Source organism: Peromyscus californicus, unplaced genomic scaffold (genome assembly GCF_007827085.1).
Source record: "Peromyscus californicus insignis strain IS unplaced genomic scaffold, ASM782708v3 Scaffold_22__1_contigs__length_63687245, whole genome shotgun sequence".
NCBI classification, from domain to species: domain Eukaryota; kingdom Metazoa; phylum Chordata; class Mammalia; order Rodentia; family Cricetidae; genus Peromyscus; species Peromyscus californicus.
In genome coordinates, this window is record NW_026294525.1 from 45,536,858 (window position 1) to 45,557,373 (window position 20,516).

Genomic DNA, 20,516 nt, shown 5'->3' on the forward strand with positions numbered 1-20,516 from the left:
GGTGATGTGACTTTGTGGTGCCCCTTGGCTCCGACCCGCCAAGTCGCCTTCTGCCGCTGAACTATTTCAGTGATGCTGGTAAACATAAACATCCTGAGCTGGATGGGGTGACTCATGCCTGGGATCCCAGCACCCGGAGGCTAAGGCAGGAAAACGGCCGGGAACTTGAGGCCATCCTGAGTTACCCGGTGAATTCCGAGCCAGCCTGGGCAAGACTCTGTCTCGTCTCCAAACAAACAAGAAGAAAATAAAAATAAACTTCTGTCCCGCTCATGGTATGGATACATGGATAGAGCTACGGACAGTGTCTAACACCTGATCGTAAGGGGCTGTCACCACCCATTCGTGCACTCATTAGGTCTGCTTCATTTTAGAGTCCATTCCATGTGTATGTGTGAGCATGCGTGCTTGTGCGTGTGTGTGTGTGTGTGTGTGTGTATCTCATGTACTGTAAGCTGGCCCTGAAACTCACTTTGTAGCCAAGGATGACCTTGAAATCCTGACTCTCCCGCTTGACCCCGCTCTCCCTCCCACAATGGACTAAAAACCTCAGCTAAGATAAGTTCCTTAAAAACAATCTCCCCAAAAGAAACCATGTTGAAGCCAGGCATATTGACATGCATGCCTGTAATCTCAGGATTTGGGAGATGGGGGCAGGAAGATAAGAAGTTCAAGGCCATCCTCGGCTACCAGCAAGTTGTAAGCCAGACTGGGCTACATGAGACCCTATCTCAGAAAACAAAACAAAACGGAAGCCATGTTGAGTACTGACTTGCACCATTTTGGCTTGTTTAAACACATTCAATGTTTACTAACAAAACTGCCCAGTGAAGTATTATTTCTCAATGGAAGAAAGAAATTGTGCTTCATCAGCATTACAGAGAAGCAGGAAGCTCCTAGGACTCTCTCAGCTCTCTATAGTCACCTCCTTGTCTCAGAATTCTGAGGTGGAAAACTGCAGGCAGGCTGCTCCTCCACCGAACCCATGAACAGAAAAGAAGATGGTCCCAAGCCCCAGAATTTTCACTTTATCAGGTTTTGCATCCTGAATCAATAGGATAAAGAATTGGGGGGGGGGGAAGATGGCTAAGCTCAATGGGCGTGAAGATCGTACTCTCTGTGGGAAAAACAGGGCAGGAATTGGCCTTCCTCAGGCACTTTATTATTTTTTTCATATTTATTTTATGCGTGAGGGTTTTACCTGCATGTCTGTATGTAAATGATGTGTGTGCCTGGTGACCCCAGGGGTCAGAAGATTGATGTTTATGAGCCATGTGGGTGCTGGGAAAAGAACCCAGGTCCTCGGCAAGAGCAGCAAGTGCTCTTAACTGCTGAGCCATCTCTCCAGCCCCTCACTCAGGGACTTTAAAAACCACTATCTCAAATCAACACCCAGACCTTTTTTTGGCTTTTCTCTGCCCCTTCCTGCGGAATAGTACATTCAGGTTTCAAGTTTGCTCACTTCTTGAACTCACTACTGTTAGAGAGTGAGAGGAGAGTCTTGTTTCTCACGTCAGAGCACAGTCCTGTTACAACATGATGCTTCATGCAGTACTTTCCACTCGATTTTTAGGAGGGGGCTCTCCTATATTTAAACATCGGAAAAAAAAATAGATCGTCAACTCAAATGAGCGCTCATAGCTCTTAGTCTGACCATCTCATACCACGTAATTTTGACCACACTGGGTATACTCTTGGTTGCAGGCAGTGTGCTTTGATGGGAAACCTGTTGCCATTGAAAGTCAGGTTAAGCCCCACCTTTCTAAAATCAGGGCGCACACATTGTAGGGTCTCTGGCTCTCCACCAGCAGTGCCGAGTGTGGCCCTGCACTGGAACCTGTCATCCAAGTCCTCCTCTGTTGCTGCCTTTCTTCCTTTACTTCTCTTTCTGAGCTCGGGTCTCATGCAGCGCACACAGTCTGGCCTAGAACTTATGTAGCTAAGGACACCCTTGAACTTCCCGCTTCCACATCCCAGTGTAAGTACTGACGTTACAAGAGTGCCCCCCCCCACATCCAGTTTTGTGCAATGACTCAGCCCCAGGGTGCTAAGCAAGTACTCTACCAACCAAACCACATTCGCAGCGCTGTGACTTCTATTCTTATCTGTGGGACAGGTGACATTTTATGCTTCGGTCACAAATCCCCATGTCACCGGGAGAGAACATTAATTAGATAGGCAGAAAAATAAGGGAAGAGATCACTTTTACTTTTTGTGGGTAAGTGGAAGCCCTGGATCAGGGGAGAGCCATTAGAGTGATACTAAATGGAACAGCATTGTAGCGTCTGTCCCCAGACATGAAACGAAGCCCTCACAGACCCCAGGCCAGGAAAGCAGGAGCTAGCTGCCTTCTTTGAGCACAGGGGCCGGTTCCTTAGTGCATCCATCCCCTTTGGCACTCCATCAGCAGCCGAGAGGAAAACCCTTGGTCTCCATGCATGGGTAAAGCAGAGCTGTGCCATTAAGAAGAATCAACTGCCTGCTCCAGGCCAAAGCATGGAAGGTTCCAGGCAACGTGTGCAGCGGCTCATAGCTCTTCTCCACAGCTTCGTCCTTGGCATCGCAAGGCATTGAGAGTGAAGCTACCAACAGTCCCAGGTCGTTACTGGTGGGTAAGTGGTTTTTTTTTCTTGCAGCTGAATAACCAAGCCACTATTTTATGGGTGAAAGGGTCCCATGCATAACATTAAGAACACAAACAACCCCCTCCTTCCCCTCTATAGCCAGTGTGAGTGGAAACACACACACACACACACACACACACACACACACACACCCCAAATGAAAACCTACCTCCTTCGAGGTTTGTCATAAATTAAAAGGAACAACAAAAAGCCTCCTTTTTCAAACCCCTCATTAGTCATATGGAGCCCCTTCTGAGCTACATCTATAATTTTCAGGACAGATAAGAACATGCCTGGTGGGGCTCAGTGGCCTTCCCTGGGAACACCCCTGGCAGGGCTAGCGACAAGGCACACTCTCAGCTGCCAGGAAAGTGGTCCCCAGCGTGGTCCGGCTTTGTGCTGAGGGGGGGCATGCTGATCAAACAATCTCCAGAAATGCTGAAGCTGCAGTTAGAGCTCTATCCATTTTTCATTTGCTTTTCAATGCAGTCAAATGGCAGGATTTGTCCAGGCTTGCTAATTGCACCAAGGTCATTGTACAAAATTATAGAATTTTCAGGGCCATTTTCTTTGAAAAGGAGAATTAGCATAAAAAAAGGGCATATTCCGGGACTGTGTCATTAAAACCATAGTCACGAAATTTTGGTCTCTTGGTTCTCAGACAAAAATCAGTTAACACATGACAAGTGAGCCAGACAGATTCCCAGACAAAGGTGCAGCTCTCCTGAGGGTTCAGGGACACAAGAGTGAAGAAATGCCTCCCCAATCAGCACAGCACCCTACCAAGCCATCCTTCACACAGGGTGGCAGGCAACTGAATCCCTGTTTCCAGAGAAGTAGCTTCTCCCGCCCCCTGGAGACGATGGTTATGTAAATGAAACACCTAGAAGAGACCATTTAGGCAAATCCAGCCTTTTCTATGCTGGAAATTCCTTTCAAGGTTCTGTATTTTTAACTTCCAAAAGCTGAAGAATTTTATTATTTACTTCCAGTGCCTGGGACAACTATCTGTGAAACAGTGGCATGTGGGCTTTGTGCTTTCTCTCTTTGGAATTTAAAAAAAAAAAAAATCAAGAATCATAATGACAAGATGCTATTGCAGCATGCTAAATACCTACCATTCTGAAAACTTAGGAAAAATAATTTTTTTTTCTCCCTAGACAGGGTTTCACTGTGTTGCTCTGGTTGTCCTTGAACTCAGAGATCTACCTGCCTCTGCTTCCCAGTGCTGGGATTAAAGGTGTGCACCACCACCACCTGGCTAAAACTTAGACTAAACTGAGCAATCTTATGAGTGAGAAAACTCTTTGTTATTTCCTACGTTTTCCATTATCTCGTTTTCAGTGCAGAACAAACATTAACAGTTAATGCCCTATCGTGGTGCTTGTAAAGTCACTGACAACTGTTAAAAACATATGTTGGGGGTGGAGGTACAGGAAATGTAGACCGACCTTTGAACTTCCTGATTTCCCTATGGCTCAAAGCACAGAGCAAAACAGGATTCCTCAAACTGACAACAGTTTCCTTCTACCACAGGCCACCCGGGCTTCCCACAGTCATCCTACCAGGAAGCTGGGTGCCTGATTTCTCCCAGCCTCAGCTTTGAGACCCAATCAAGCACCCATTTCCTCCAGCAAGTGCCACACAAGAGCTCAGATGGCCTTTGCAAAGTTGAATTGGGAGGGTGTGGTGCTTAATTAAGAGCAAACTTTTAGAGTCAGATGCCCACTTGAATCCCTAAGTGCTAAGTGAGCTTAAGCAAGTTCCTGGGCCTCTTCGAGCTTCCTTATATGCACAGTGGTTAGTAACAGGAGACTCGAACACGCAGGTACTGAGGCCAGGGCACTCACACAGCCGGTGCTGGGTCCCATGCATCCCTAATGCTGTTTCATGGATTTCCACCCAGTAAGTGGATGGGAAACCAAGCTTCTCTGTAAGTGAAGATATCTGCAGACAGGAAAAGCCAAGTGTGATTCCTCCACTGGTGTCAATACAGTGACATTCAACTTTCTCTTTTGGAAGAAGCCAGCTTTATATATTTGCTAAAAATCAAGCTACAAGCCAATGGTGACTAATCATCTGGAATGGCAGGGTTATGATGAACACCCAAAGGATGAGAAAGGAGGGATAAAGGGTCCTCCCAGCTCAAGGACACGCAGCAACACTTCAGGTAAAGTTGAAATGACTGCCCTGTACATCTGAAATAGGTTCAGAGTACAGCACAGAGTGAGGAACAGGAGCTGCAGGACACTGAGAGCTTTCTAGAACAGGTGGTCCTGGACTGGGAACTTAAGGGGTGGGGGGAAAGGTGTGTTCCTGCCTATGTTAGAAGGAACCGGAAAACTGGGGGAGGAGGAAGTATCAGCAAATACAAAGGGCACAAAGCTGTATGGAGCGATAGTCAATGTTCCTTAGTTGTGAAACAGATTTCTGTGAGTCTGAAGATGGTCTTGTTTATCACAGAAAGGACAGTCGTCTTGCCTTGAGTAAGCAATTTCAGGAGGGGGAGACTGCAGGAGACAGGGAGTCAGCTCCTCCCTATACTGCAACAATTTCCTCATTCCCAAGCCCCTCACCCTGCCCCTACAAAGGGCTACAGCCAGCTTTTTATCCTGGCAGACCCCTCAGTTTCCGGGAGACTCCTCACCTGCACCTCCTCCCCACTACATGTGTTAATAAGAAGCACAGTCTTGTCCGTTGAAGGTCCAACTCTAATCGATTTCTGCTTTCTTTGTATGCTGCTTCAGAAATCTAACATGATGCATTTAGGGAAAACACGTATGTATAGGGGAACTGAGGTGGGGTCAAGGGATACGACCACACATAGAAGACCAGAGAGTAAGAAGCCTGAATTCCACACTACCATGTTTCTGCAGATGACAGCACACAATGATTTATTTATTTACTTATTTATTTTAGTTTTTGAGACAGGGTTTCTGTATAGCCCTGGCTGTCCTTGATCTCAGAGATCAGCCTGCCTTTCCCTCCCAAGTGCTAGCATTAAAGGCATGTGCTACCATGCCCTGCACAGAATACAACCATTTTTAAAATAAGAAAATATTATGACAATATTTAACAAGATAATCTTAGGTGGCCTAGAAAACACTGGGGGTTGGCAAGGAAGTGTGTGTGTGTGTGTGTGGGGGGGGGTGTCAGGAAGTTTTTCCAGAAGAAATACAGGTTAATTGTCCCTTATCTTAAGTGCTTGGGACTAAGTGTCTGATGGTGGGAAGGCTTCTGCATCCTGGTATTTGTATAGATTTTTATCAGCCTAGCATGCCTCACATCAAACCTAGAACCTAAAGTGCTCTGAAATCCACAATGTTTTCCAATCTTTCATTGACTTATTTGTGCACACATATGCAAGTGCATGCGGATGCCCAAGGCAGACGCTGAGGGTGCCCTGACTGCTCTCCACCGTATCTGCTGAATCAGTCTCTCACACATCTTACAGATTCAGCTGGTCTAGTTAGCCAATCTGCTCCTGGGGCTCCCTCAACCCTGCCTTCTGCATACGGGGATTATAAATGGGCTCACACACTCACCTAGCGTTACATGGGTTCTGGGGATCTGAACTCTGGTTCTCAGGCTCTGATGGCACACCGTTTACCTGCTGAGCCATCTCTCCATCCCATCCTATCCCATCCCTCTGTGTCCTGACAGGGAACAAGAAGTTCCCGAACCGTACAATTTGTGATATGGATTTTAGATTGGGATGCTCACTCGACCTGTATGCTTCCAAGTAAATGTATTCATTCCCTGAAATGAATAGAGTTTCTGCTATTTTATAGACATAAATAAATATCAGATGTTTTTCGTCAATGTCTCATTCTATACTGTTCTATTTGAATAACAACAAAATGGTTATTGGAAGAAACTTTGCTTGAAATAACCTAGAAACGGTACAGTTTTGAGGGACAAAAAAAACCCCACTGGAGAAGACATTGAAAAGGGAGGCAAAGAAAGGTGATGCTGACATCATACTTCACATTTTGCAAGCATATGCCACTCACAGATTCTGGTAATGAAAAGTGACAATCTATTCATTCATATTGGTTTAGTTTCTAGTCACTTGCTTTCTGAGACTGAGTTTTTTAGTCCAGACTGGCCTCAAACTCCCTCTGCAGTTGAGGATGACCTTGAACTCTGATCTTTCTGCCTCTGCTTCCCAAGTAAGAGCATGTATCACCATGCTGAGCTAAAGATTCCTTTAGGAAGTAGTACTATGCCTGGCGTGGTGGGTCTTGAATGTACTCAAAGCATTAGGGAGGCTGAGGCAGTGGGGTTGTTGTGAATGAGTTCAAAACCAGCTGGGCTACAGTTAAGTTCCGGTCTAGCTTGAGTTACAGTGAGACCCTGTCTCAGTACAGACAGACAGGGATAATCTTATGCGGGTTAAAAATGCAGCATCTGAATTTAATCACAAGGGACATCAAAGCAAGTTAACCTGACAGACACTGTACAAAATAACTGGGTAGCACACAAGACAAAGACAGGCTGAGGAACAATCCTTGATTACAGGAGACCCGGGAGCCACGGCAGCTAAACGCTTTCTGATCCTGAACATCATCCAACATTCTTTCCTTCCTTCCTCTTCAGACAGGGTCTCTGGCTGGACTGGAACTAGTTATAAAGACCCGGTTGACTTCTGACTCACAGGACTCTGCCCTGTCTCTGCCTCTGAGTGCTAGGATTAAACATGCGTGCCACCACGCCTGGCTTAATCAACTGTTCCAATTTTTTCACTACTTCAAAAACCTTTAGCAGGGTCAGTTTCTTAACTGAGCCACACACATAAAAATACCATTCTGGTTTGGTCTTCTGTCACTTGTGACACAAGCTACAGTTATCTAAGAAGAGAGGACCACAACTGAGAAAATGTCACCATAAAACTGGCCTGTAGGAAAGTCTGTTGGGGACATTTTCTTAATCAATGGTTGATGTGGAAGGGCCCAGCCCATGGTGAATGGTGCCACATTTGGGCAGGTGGTCCTGTTGTGTGTAAGAGCACAAGCTGAGCAAGCCATAGGGAGCAAGCCAGTTCCTGGCTTGAGTTCCTGCCCTGACTTCCCTGAGTGATGGAGTGTGACCTGAGAGAGGTAAACTGAAATAAACCCTTTCTTTCATAAGTAGCTTCCGGTCATTTTTTTTTTTTTTTTTAAATCACATCATAGACACTCTAAGACAGCAACTGGTACAAGGTTCATGGGGTATTGCTGTGACAGACCTGACCATGTTTTGGGGAAGACCGTGGAAGAACTTCACAACAGTGGGTTGGAAAAGCTGTTGAGTCTTCGTGCCTTAGGGAGTTCGGAAGACAAGCATATTGAGAGAAACTGAGACTGGCCTGTAGGGCAGTCTGGAGCTTTTCTGGATTAATGACTGATGTGAGAGGCCCCGGCCCATTGTAGGTAGGTGGTGCCACCCCTGGGCAGGTGGTCCTGGGCTGTAAAAACAGTAGGCTGAGCAAATCCTGGAGAGCAAGCATTCCCTCATGGCCTCTCTGCTTTAATTCCTGCCTTCAGGGAATGTGACTTGAGAGTTGTAAGCTGAAATAAAACTTTTCCTCCCCAAGTTGCTTTTGATCATAGTGTTTCATCAAAGCAATAGAAACCCAAACTCAGATGCGTATCTTCTAACTGACGGCTGCACTGGAGGATCAGCCATGTCCTAACACACGACAATCAATCCCCACTCCATCTTCCCTACATAGGCTTTTGAATACCAACAATCTCCAGTGTGTATCTACCCAATTCCTATGAGATGGAGTGGTGCATTCCCACTTATTGACAGTTCATCTTGGTGCAAAGAACATGGGTGTGTGTGTGTGTGTGTGTGTGTGTGTGTGTGTGTGTGTGTGTGTGTGTGTGTCTGTGTTGCATTCCTGAGTATGTGGGAGGTGGGGGTGTAGAAGCCAGAGATCGATGCTAAGATGTCTTTCCTTGACCATGTTTCCACCTTTCTTTGAAACAGGGTCTTTTACTGAACCTGTCTGAATTATACTGGGTGGCCATCAGGCTCCCAGGACCTGCCTGCCTCTACCACGCTGGGGTCATAGGCACTTACCTCCATGCCTGCCTTTTACTTGGGTTCCAGGGTTCCAAACTTGGGCCTTCATGCTTGTGCAGAAATTAATTTACCCATGGAACCACCTCCCCAACCCCCTAAAGAATGTTAAAAATGTATATGAACCAAGTATATGAACCATTAAAAGTTAACTGCCCAGTAACGAAACCTGTACAATTTGGGCATATTCACAACAGCTAATGTGAGCACATTCCAAGAATGTGGACTCTTGGCATAGTTTGCCAACACTCATGCCAGAAAATGTTACTCTTTTTCAAAACATTAATCCTACATTCAAAACACAACAACTTTGAGTCTTAATATCCCTTACCAGTGGGTTTTAACCATTAGTTGGTCAATGAAAAGTTACTGAACTGTTTAAACCAAAGGACCCAGGTTTTCAGTCACACATGAAACTGTTAGAACTGCGGGAGTCATTCCAGAACATGTGATCCCTCCCAGGTGCACTTCAGAGAGCATTCTCTAACACAGTGCTGCGGATGCCCTGCATCTTCCCAGGGACGGGACAACAGGACACAGAGCTGGCCCCTGCCTAAGCTCAGGTTCCAGGAGGACAGAGTGCTTCTGCCTGTCTTTCTGCATTCCTAGGGGAGGCTCAAATTGACCCAGGGTCTATTTTAACTCAGTTAAAGCATATGCTTGGCTAGTGGTTTTCATCAAAGGAAATCTTTAAAGTAGCCACAAAAGAAGAGCTCTGAACATCATTAAACACATTGTCTTAATATCGCCAACTAAACTACTACTTTTCCGTGTGTTTTAGATAAAATTACTGCATAGCATAATAATGGGCTGGTCTAGCCAAGAAGACAGGGTTCATGCAGCACAAGGAAGCCTTGAACTGAGTATGTATCAGAGGATGACCATGAACTACTGATCTTCCTGCCTCCACCTCCCAAGTGCTGGGATTACAAACCTGGGCTGCCCTACCCGCAACCCCCCCACTCACAGGCTTTGTTTACATCACCAGTTTTCAACCTGTGAGTCACAACCCAATGGGGTTGAAAGACCCTTTCACAGGGGTCACCTAAGACCATCAGAAAACACAGATATTTACTTATTATTCATAACAGTAGCAAAATTACAGTTATGAAGTAGCAACAAAATAATTTAATGGTTGGGGTCAGCACAACACGAGGAACTGTGTTAAAGGGTCAAAGTGTTAGGAAGGTTGAGAACCAATGGTTTAGATGATGGGAGGAAATGTGGGTCTTGGAGTCACAAAAAATAGAACCAGATTCTTCTCTCAGCCCTTAACGATCCAATTGTGTAGTCCTGATCTCGCTACCAAATCTCAGGGTGGCTCCGTAGACTAAGAAATTAATAATTTACCCAAGAATGCATGTGGGCATTCTAGAAATTGTGTGTAATGGCTACTTGTGCCCAACATACACCAAACATGCTCATTTCTAAGAACATAAATCCTGTTTGTAAAGATGAACACAACTTTATAAAGAAAAACTTTAAAGAGGAATAATTATCTTTTATCACTATAACAAATCACAATTCAGTACCCATTTCCTAGTAAAGAATCCACTTCTTAAAAACCTCAAGAACCAAGGGCTGGAGATATAGCTCATTTGGTAGCGTGCGCTTACCCAGCATGCACGAAGACCCGGGTTCCATCCCTAGCACCAAATAACCTGGGCATGTCAGTTCACGCCTATAATCCCAGTGTTCCATCGCTATAGAAATAGATGGATCGTCCTTGGCTACAGTGAGTTCAAGACTAGCCTGGACTACATGAGACCCTGTCTCAAAAAAAGTCAAGAATCCAGCCCGGTGGTGGTGACACACGCCTTTAATCCCAGCACTCGGGGAGGCAGAGGCAGGTGGATCTCTGAGAGTTCAAGGTCAGCCTGGTCTACAGAGTGAGTTCCAGGACAGCCAAGACTGTTACACAGAGAAACCCTGTCTCAAAAAAATTTAAGAATCTAAAGATGTAGATGACAGATTTGGTCAAGAGTTTGTTTTTGGTACTTTAAGGAGAAAGGGTTTCTTCTGGCTCACAGTTCAAGGCAAGTCTGACCGCAGAAGTGGGAGGCAGCGGGTCACATTGCACCCACAGTCCAGAAGCAGACAGTACCACATGCTCTGGCTTCTTCTTTTATTCAGCGTGTTGTTTGGGTGAGTCTTCCCACCTCAAGGAATTTTCATGCCCAGAAAGTTGTCAGCAAGGTAAGATTCTATAGTCTGTCAAGTTGACCATCAATATTAACCACCACAGACCATTATCTTGATTATCTCAGGCATAAACAGAGTACTCGTAGCACAAGAAAGTGAATTTCAAAGGTCATTGGGAAAATTCCCTTTACACTATTGTCCCTTCTGAAAACTGACTTCGTTCTTACCCGAGAGTCCATTCCCTCAGTTCACCTGTCTCTGCTCCAGTGTTCCCATCTAAGAAGGGCCTGCCTGACCACCCCACTGAAAGACATGATCATAAAACATGCTCTTCCCTGCTGTAGGATTCCTTCTTTTTCTTTCTCACCACCTGTCATATTATAAACGCAGTTGTCTTTTCTCCAGGGGTAATCTCCATGAGAAGAATTTTATTCACTGAATATAACCCAGTTCTTCATAGAACATTTGAATCACAGTCACTACTCAGTAAGTAACGGCCAAATAAATGAATGTATGTGTTAGCCAAATGCCACACTTCTGATTCAGTTTCCAGCAAGACAGAAATTCAAACCAATCTTCTGAGACACATGGGGCAGACATTTAATATTTCCTTTACTGTTTCAGTTTATGAAGCAAGTGGATCTATGTTACCCTGCAGAGAGTTTACACAAAGCAAGTTTTGATTCCTCTCTTGCTGCTAACCAACAGACCGCTAGCCTTGCTCTCAGCTCAATTCTTCCACACTCACGGAACACCACACCTCCTTCCTTACCATACTGGTCTGTTGGACTGGTGAAGAGAAGATAGTCGGAAGCGCAGGTCTTGGACTCGATGTTCAAATCTCCCAACCTCAGAATGAGCCTCTTCCCCTTTGGGACTCTGATGATCTTTTCACACACAGTGTGATTGGGATAAGTCCCTGGATAATTCTTAGATGTCATTGTGCCACTGTCCTGAGAGGTCACTATGTGCCCACAGCCATCACCTGGTAAAGAAGAAAGAAGAATTAAGTGCAATCGATTCCTACCAAGATCAAGAGTCTTCACCACTCTCCAAGTCACGTGTTTCTTTTTTTTTTGTTTTTTGTTTTTTTTTTCCTGAGAGAAGGAAGGGCTAAACAATGAAGACTGAAAATGAATTATGCAGCTGCAGCTGCATCTCATTTCAAGTTGTTTCATCGTTGGTTCCCAGGTTCACCTACTGAATTTGGTGGGTCGAGTGTTTCATACTCTGAATTGGAATGCGCAGCCCTGTGGAAACATGCCATTTGTTTTCCTGGTCATCTATCTATCTGCCCATCTAAACTTGTTCAAAAGGCCTTGGCCTCCTGTCACACATTTGTCAAGCCACCCTAAAGCCCATGAATAATAATAATTTATAACTTACTTCAGAGTGGTGCCACTAAGTGAAATAATGCATACAAGACACTCCCGTTAGAATGTAGACTAATACAGACAGGATTCTGTTTAGGTGCAAATCTCTTAGCTAAACAACCATTCCATATTTATGTCTCAATTACTGTGACAGTCACAGATCCCAAGATTTCTCATAGACTCAGGGTATCAAAAACCATCAAGGTTTTACTATGTGGAGTGCTCGGAACAAGCTAGACATGGTATTAACTACTGGGGAATCATACAAAACCAGCAAGGGCCACTTTATAGAACTTGGGTCCCTCATTAATAACTGTAATTCTAAATCAGTCATTCTCAACTTCTCTAATGCTGTGACCCTTTAATACAGTTCCTCTTGCTGTGCTGGCCGCCAATCATTAAAGTATTTCCATTGCTACTTTATAACTGTAATTTCGGTACTGTTATGAATCATAATGTAAATATCTGATATGCAGGATATCTGACATGGGACCCCCAAAGGGGTCATGACCACAGGTTGAGAACCACCATTCTAGGTGATATGTGCTGTATCAAGAAGCCTAAACACAATGCTAAAAAAAGGAGCATGAAGGAGAAAGGCAAGGGAATGCATTTTCATGAATTTTATAAGTAACTTGCTAAAACAAGAAGTTACTTTAGATTATTTTGAATAGTGAAGTCCACCAATTAAACAACAGATTGCGCCAGTTGATGAGTAACCAAATGAATGACAGGACACACGTATCTAACGGCACGTGAACCACACCAGCTGCAAGGTGAATAGACGACACTGCATTTGGGCCACACATCAGCTGAGGTTGGTGCAGGAGAGCATCAACAACCAGAGCAAGGTGGGTAGAGCTTGCCTAACATACATGAAACGGATTCACTCTCCAACACCAAATTAAATAAAACAAAGACCCAAACAAATGAAGAAAGGAAGACTCACTGGCAGCTGGAAGGAAGAAATCTGTAAGGAATCTGTAGTAATTCTCTGAGGCGGTAAAACCAAAGACTCTCCGTGCCGTGTCTCTCTGCCGGGGAGAAAGCGCCACTGGACTCTGGATGGCCCTTCATTCCCAGGCCTTTCCCCATCGAGGAGGGTTCCCCCAAATTCTTCCTTTATTCTAGATCTTTCCTGCCTGCTCTGCAGTTTCTACCCCAAATGATTAACAGAGGAAAGAGACTTTAAAAGTGCTGCGTAACTCCAGAGCCCATGCCATATCAGCGGCCAATGCTGAGGGCCAGGAGGAGGGCTTGACCGGAAGCAGGGCTTGACCGGAAGAAGGGCTTGACCGGAAGCAGGTCGGACTTAGTGGAACAACAGGTGAGGCGGTGCCACAGGAAAATGTCAGCCTGTGATGATTAAAAACACCATTGAAACCTGGAGGTTTAGGCAGAGAAGTTGGTGGGTACAGAACTTTCTGAGTATGGAGTTAATGAAAGAATATGAGAAACAGTGTGTGGTAAAGCGCACCTTCAATTCTAGCACTCAGGATGCTGAGGCCGGAGGACCAGGAACTCAAGGCCAACCTGAGCTACACAGTGAGTTCAAAAACTGTGTGGGCCAGGTGGATCTCTATGAGTTCAAGGCCAGCCTGGTCTACTGAGCGAGATCCAGGAAAGGCGCAAAGCTACGCAGAGAAACCTTGTCTCGGAAAAACTAAAAAAAAAAAAAAAAAAAAAAAAACTGTGTGGGCTATACATTATGACCATGTCTCAAAACACAGAGACAAACAAACAAAACAGTTATCAGAAAAAGAGGATTAACCTAGCTGGATACTGCTCTAAGACGGAGTGAGGGAAGAAGCCTACAGAGGGGGCCTGAGAACAGGAAGCAAGAAAAGGCTTACACAGCTACCTAGGAAAGGTAGGAGAAGTCAAAATGCTGGATGTTTTGAGTCCAAGAGACCGGAAGGCTAAGGCTGATGCAGACAGGGAGGCAAACACAAGGCATCACTTTGGTTGTCAACTCTGGGGTGATAGCTGGATTCCCTGGGCTCTTGAGCAGTTATAAGTATAAAATTAAAAGTTATACTAGGGAGAGGCGTATTACGCAATGGCATAGAGTAAATAGAGCTTTGAATTATCTGTCTGCTTTCAAAGGTTTTAATAGAAAACATAATTTATGATTTCTCCAGAAAACTAGAAGTCACGCCAATCACATGAACAGATACTCTCACAGGTCTAGAGAAATGATTCCTGTCCTTTTAAAGGAGGTAAGCACCCTGGATCTGTTATTCATTTTTATTCCTTGTCCTACCATTGTGGGTTGATTTTGAACATCCAGAAAAACCAACCCTGGGTTAACAAGTGTGAAAACAAACAACCACACATAACAACCCACTCCACAGACAACTAAACCTCACAGCCACCAAGAAGCTGTGTCGGTCCTGGCCATTTGAATGTGCTCTTTTTCAGTCTTCGCAATTCTTCTCTAACAAGAGGATGTAAAAATGTTTCAAGATAACACAGGGCTGCTAAGAAGGCTTTGTGTAAAGGGCCAAGCAAGCTGGAGGACCTGAGCTTCCCCTCAGATGCCATGGTGGAAGAACAGAATTGATTCTTCAAAGTTGTCTCACACACACACACACACACACACACACACACACACACACACACACACACATGCATGCACGAAGGGGAGATACTTTATGCACACATAACAGCAAGTTTTTAAGAAAAAAGAATTTAGGAACATAGAACTGGAAGGCATGGTGGTGCATGCAGCTTGGCATCCTGGAAGCTAAGGCAGAAGACCAGGAGTTCAAAGCCAGCCTGAGCTATGCAGTAATACCCCACCGCAAACAAAACAAAACACACTAATATAAAACGAGGAACGAGATGGGTACGGCTCACATCTATCACCTCCACACTACAGAGGCAGAGGCAGGAAGATGGATGCAAAGTCAAGATCAACCTTGTCGACACAATTAACTCTGGGCCAGCAGGGCTATATCGTCAGACCCTATTTAAAATTACTTAAAAATAAAACAAGGAGCAATTGTATGAATCAACCTCAACATGATCATTATGTTAAAAAATTTCATCTTTTAAAGAGTGGTGACGACAACCTAAGACAGAGTGCCTGTGTGGCCTGGGCAGGCGTCTCCATGACGGGTAAGGTGACCTGCTGACGTCCCACGCAACCTAAGTCAGAAGCTCATTTTTTTTTTTTTTTTTTTTTTTTTTTTTTTTTTTTGGTTTTTCGAGACAGGGTTTCTCTGTGTAGCTTTGCGCCTTTCCTGGAACTCGCTCTGTAGACCAGGCTGGCCTCCAAGTCACAGAGATCCGCCTGCCTCTGCCTCCTGAGTGCTGGGATTAAAGGCGTGCGCCACCACCGCCCGGCCAGAAGCTCATTTTTTAATAAAAGGGGGACCTGTAGGGTCCTGGCCCCCGTTTTGGGTAACTGTTGCCTTGCTTACTGACCCTGACCTTGATATCCTCCCTATGCTAATTCCCCGCCAGGTTCCACCCTCCTGAATGCTTAAGAGAAGTTCCTTGTCTGTGTATCATGCATATTGGGCGTTAACAGCTTAGATGCAAGATTGTAAAACATCAGCGAACTTCTGCCCTCTGGGGTTCTCCCATTGTGCTGTAAACCAGTATTTAAGACCTCCTGCCTCCTTCAATAAAGTGCATTCGGCATTAAAATAAAAAAGAGTGGTGACAATTTGACAATGAGAAACCCCAGGGCATCATTTTCATTCAAAGGCCCCATTTTATTCCTTTCCAGTCATTTATGCTCTTAAGCCCGAGGGGAACTTTGTCACCCAGGGGTGCTGCAAATGGGCAGATTTGTCCCAGACATTCCCATCGTTGCTATGTAGAGGGACCTGAGCCTCCTTGGGAAGATTTCCCTTCCCACTCTCAGGATCAAAATCTGCATCACACAAGATTCACTAAAATGCTAGTAAGGCCCAGGGGAGGCTGCACTCTTTCTCCTGCTTCTGAAAGTGGGCTGTAGGATTTTCTGAGGCGAAGGCTGCTATCAGCTTATCTGTATTGAGTCAGCAAACTCATCCACTGTCTTTCTACAGTTTTGCTGACTTCGAATGACTGAGCAGAACTACGCCAAAGGGGAAATGGAAAACTGTGAGACAAAATGGCGACAGACAGCATGATGTGCCAAATGAGACAGGCCTGCAAACATACAGGAAAAAAGTCAGGCGTCCCACAGCTTCCTCCTGACCCTCACTGCCAGAGCCTGTCACTGAGTCACAGACAAGAAGGCAGAACTGTTTAAAAATCTATCAGTTTGCCAGGCAGTGATGGCGCACGCCTTTAATCCCAGCACTCAGGAGGCAGAGGCAGGCGGATCTCTGTGACTTGGAGGCCAGCCTGGTCTACAGAGCTCTTACACAGAGAAACCCTGTCTTCAAACAAACAAACAAAAATCTAACCTAATTGGTGTAATTAGGTAAAAGTAACCTAATTGGTGGTGGGATTGAAGGAGGACCAGGAAGCCGGCTTGATTTACAGTCTTAGAATAAAAGAAAAGAAAAGGAAAGAAAAGAAGGCAGGTTAAAAAGTCTGTGGCTCCCACTTGAAACATTAACCTTATAAAACCCTTTAAAAAGATCACTGTTGGGGCTGCAGAGGAAGTTCAGTGATTAAAATGGCTTCATGTCCTTTCAGAGGACCTGAGTTCAGTTCCCTTCACCCATGTCAGTTTGCAATCACTTGTAACTCCAGCTCCAGGGGATCAGACTCCCTCTTCTGAGTCTGGAGGCACCTGCATCCAATGCATATACTTACTTACACACACACACACACACACACACACACACACACACATAAATGAAATAAGTCTTGGAAAAACACCCTTGTTAGAGTAATGTCAAGAAATCGCTAACTTTATTAGCTGTGACATGGTAATGAAGTTACATAAGGGCCTATGGATTGCAGCACAGTTGATAGTTTCCAGAGCATGGATGAAGCCCTGGATTCCACCTTCAGCACCCTAAAATCAGGGATGGGGGCACACATCTGTCTTCCAGCACTTGGGAGGTAGAGGCAAGAGTTTCAGAAACTCAAATCATTCTCAGCTACAAAGTAAATCCAAGGTCATCATGGGCTACACGAAACCATGTACAAGAAAGGAAAAAGTAAATAAAAGGAAGAAACAGTAGCATTTATACAGACACCCACCGACTTAGGTAGGGCTGAAATGGCATGCAGTCTGAGATTTGTCTTAAAACACTTAATGCACTCGGGAGGCAGAGCCAGGCGGATCTCTGTGAGTTCGAGGCCAGCCTGGGCTACCAAGTGAGTTCCAAGACAGGCGCAAAGCTACACAAAGAAACCCTGTCTCGAAAAAACCAAAAAAAAAAAAAAAAAAAAACACTTAATGCAAACGGGGAGAGGCAGGGTAAAGGGAGAGGGCTGTCCTGACTTGCTGGGAGGCGTGCACAGCAAAAACTGATGAAAATGGGAAGGGATGTAGCTCAGTGGTAACATGCTTGCCTCAAGGCTCTGAGCTCAGTCGCCAGCCCGGTGAAACAGAAATGTAATCAAGCCAATGTTTAAGGAAACCAATAAAATCAAAACTTTATGATTAAATTCCACAGAAGTGTTGGGGTCGATCTCCCAGGCAGAGAGAGCTGGAGCCACCTGCCTAACTTCAAAGGAGAGAGGAGAGAGGGAAAAGAGGAAGCCTTGCAGCGGCAGGGGATCTGTCCGCTCTTCAAAAGCATCTGCAACAAAATGTTTATCTTTTCCTTCCTTTGAACTGGAATTCAATTGCCAAACACAGGATGACTAAACTAGAATCTTTCCTTCCCAGCCCAGTCTGGAAACTGCCAATCCACCAGAGTATTTATCTCTCGGTGGTCCCTTCACGAGAGACCTAAGTTCTGCCTACTGCCCAGAGCAGCAGCTGCATTTCGAAAATGACCAACCATTCTCTTAAAACAATTTACAAAAAATGGGACTGGGAGTTCAAGGCCAGCCACAGGTACACAACAAGTTTAAGTCATCCTGGGCTACATGAGACCCAATGAGAGCCGTGCCATTCACAGCAAGATTGTTCACAAGGACCACACACCCCTTAAGACTTAGAACTGCTGGTGCTAGCCCGCCAGTGCCACAAAAGCCTATGTACAGAGCTGGTGTGATATGGATGGAAAAATCATATTCTGGGAAAAGTAAAACGGAAATTATATTTTATGGAAAATACTATGGCTGGGTGTAGGTGGCATATACCTTTAATCCCAGCACTAGTTGGCAGAGGCAGCTGGAGCTCTGTGTGAGTTTGGGGCCAGCCTGGTCTACACAGAGAGTTCCGGCTAGCCAGGGTTATAGACAGTGAGAAGTAAAATAATATTACATTTATTTATTTACTTGTGGAAATGTGTGTGGGTGTTCATGTGCCGAGGCACACGTGTGGTGATCAGGGAACAATTTTCAGGAGTCAGTTCTCTCCCTCCCCCATGTGGGTCTCAGGAATTAAAATTCAGGTTGTCAGCCTTTGTGGCAGGCACCCGTACCTGCCAAGCTATTCCATTAGAACTCTCAAAGTGATCTGTGCACAGAAGTGCTTTCCCGCCGGGCAGTGGTGGCGCGCGCCTTTAATCCCAGCACTCGGGAGGCAGAGCCAGGCGGATCTCTGTGAGTTCAAGGCCAGCCTGGTCTCCAAAGCGAGTTCCAGGAAAGGCGCAAAGCTACACAGAGAAACCCTGTCTCGAAAAACCAAAAAAAGAAGTGCTTTCCCTCTGAACATTTGGAAACAATACTCATTAAAAAAAAAAAAAAAAAAAAAGGAGTATCAGCACCAGGAGGGAGAAGCAGGAGGATCTCTGTGAGTTCCAGGACAGCCAGGGCTGTTAACACAGAGAAATCCTGTCTGCTACCAAAACTGAGGACCTGGGTTCCATGTTGGGAGAACCAATTCCCTCAAGTTATCCTCTGACCTACTCACAAGAACCGTGGTGCGTGTATGCCCACACATATATCAAATAAATAAGCATTAAAAATACTAAGGTTAAGCTGAGCATGGTAGCACATGCTTGCAATCCCAGTACTCGGGAAGTAGAAGCAGAAGGATTAGGAGTTCTAGGCCATCCTTGGCAACATAGTGAGTTTGAGGGAGACCTTGTCTTAAAAGTGTATGAGTGTGTGTGTGTGTGTGTGTGTGTGTGTGTGTGTGTGTGTGTGTGTGTACAATACATAATATGGATGTGTGGTATAAATTTCCAAGTGATTTTCATCTTGTTTATTATGCATTTATCTTCTTAAATTTTTACAAGTTATTTTATATTGATTGATTGATTGATTAATGCCATGGTTGCTATGGTACTGAAGGCAGAAGACAACTTTCGGGAGTTCTCTCCTTCCATCATGTGGGATCCAAGGATCAAACTCACATCATCAAGCTCAGCAACCTTTACCTACTGAGCCCCCTCACCAGACCCTTCTCTTCTAAATGCGAATGTAACTACATCAGAAAAGTAACATAAAAAGACCAAATTCACCTAACAATCTTTGTAGCAATTAAGTCTACTTTTAGCACCAACCATATAGATAGCAAAACCTCTCTGTAAACCAATAAGCTCAAATGTCATAAAAAAAAAATCATGCAACAGCTAGGAACAATGTAGCTCTTGGTTTAAGGAGTTCACAGTCATGAGGGGGAGATATTAACAAGTCATTTTTTTTTTTTTGAGAGTCTCACATACCTTAGACTAATCTTAAACTCATTATATAGCTGAGGATGCTCTTAACATTCATGCCCCTGTTTCTACCTCTCAGTGCTGGGATTATAGGTGTGCACCCCTCTGCCTGGTTTGTGCTGGCACTTGGACGGACCCAGGGCTTTGTGTACACGCTGCCAACTGAGCTACATTCTAGCCTTAAGTAATTCTTGGGAGTAAAGTTGTGAGTACATAGTCATAAATGTGGACTTAACATCTACCCTATCTACGACTAAGAATGGTGGCTAGGCCTTGTCGCCTTTAACGCTGGTTATTCAGGAAGATGGATACGAGTTATTTTCTAAATAAGCTGAATCCTAAATCCTTGTCTACAGGAGCAAACTTTCTATTTAGTCTATTCTAGTTCCTCCCGCTAGGAAAGGAAAACAGTAACTTCCTTAAACAGCTCTCTCCCTTTGATGAGATACATGCTTCACGAACAGGGAAAAAAAGTGAATTAAGAGATACCTAGTATGGACTCAGACCTACAACACTAAAAGGCTTATGAAGAAAACTTGGTGGCTGGGGAGACAACTCAGTCAATAAAGAGCTTGTTGTGTGATCACAAGGACCTGAGTTCAGATCCCTGGCAGCCGACTAAAAGCTGGGTATGGTGGCTC

The 20,516-nt window shown here is 44.9% G+C and overlaps 1 protein-coding gene across 2 annotated transcripts in view; it reads right to left on the reverse strand.

Annotated features, from left to right (window-relative positions):
• Nucleotides 1-20,516, reverse strand: part of Dcbld1 (discoidin, CUB and LCCL domain containing 1) — an 82,816-nt gene that overhangs the window by 42,232 nt on the left and 20,068 nt on the right. For both annotated transcript variants that reach the window (XM_052751343.1, XM_052751342.1), the window contains exon 2: nucleotides 11,605-11,817. In XM_052751343.1, coding sequence (XP_052607303.1) covers nucleotides 11,605-11,773 — 169 coding nt within the window. In that variant the 5' untranslated portion in view covers nucleotides 11,774-11,817. The remainder of the gene's footprint in view (nucleotides 1-11,604; nucleotides 11,818-20,516) is intronic.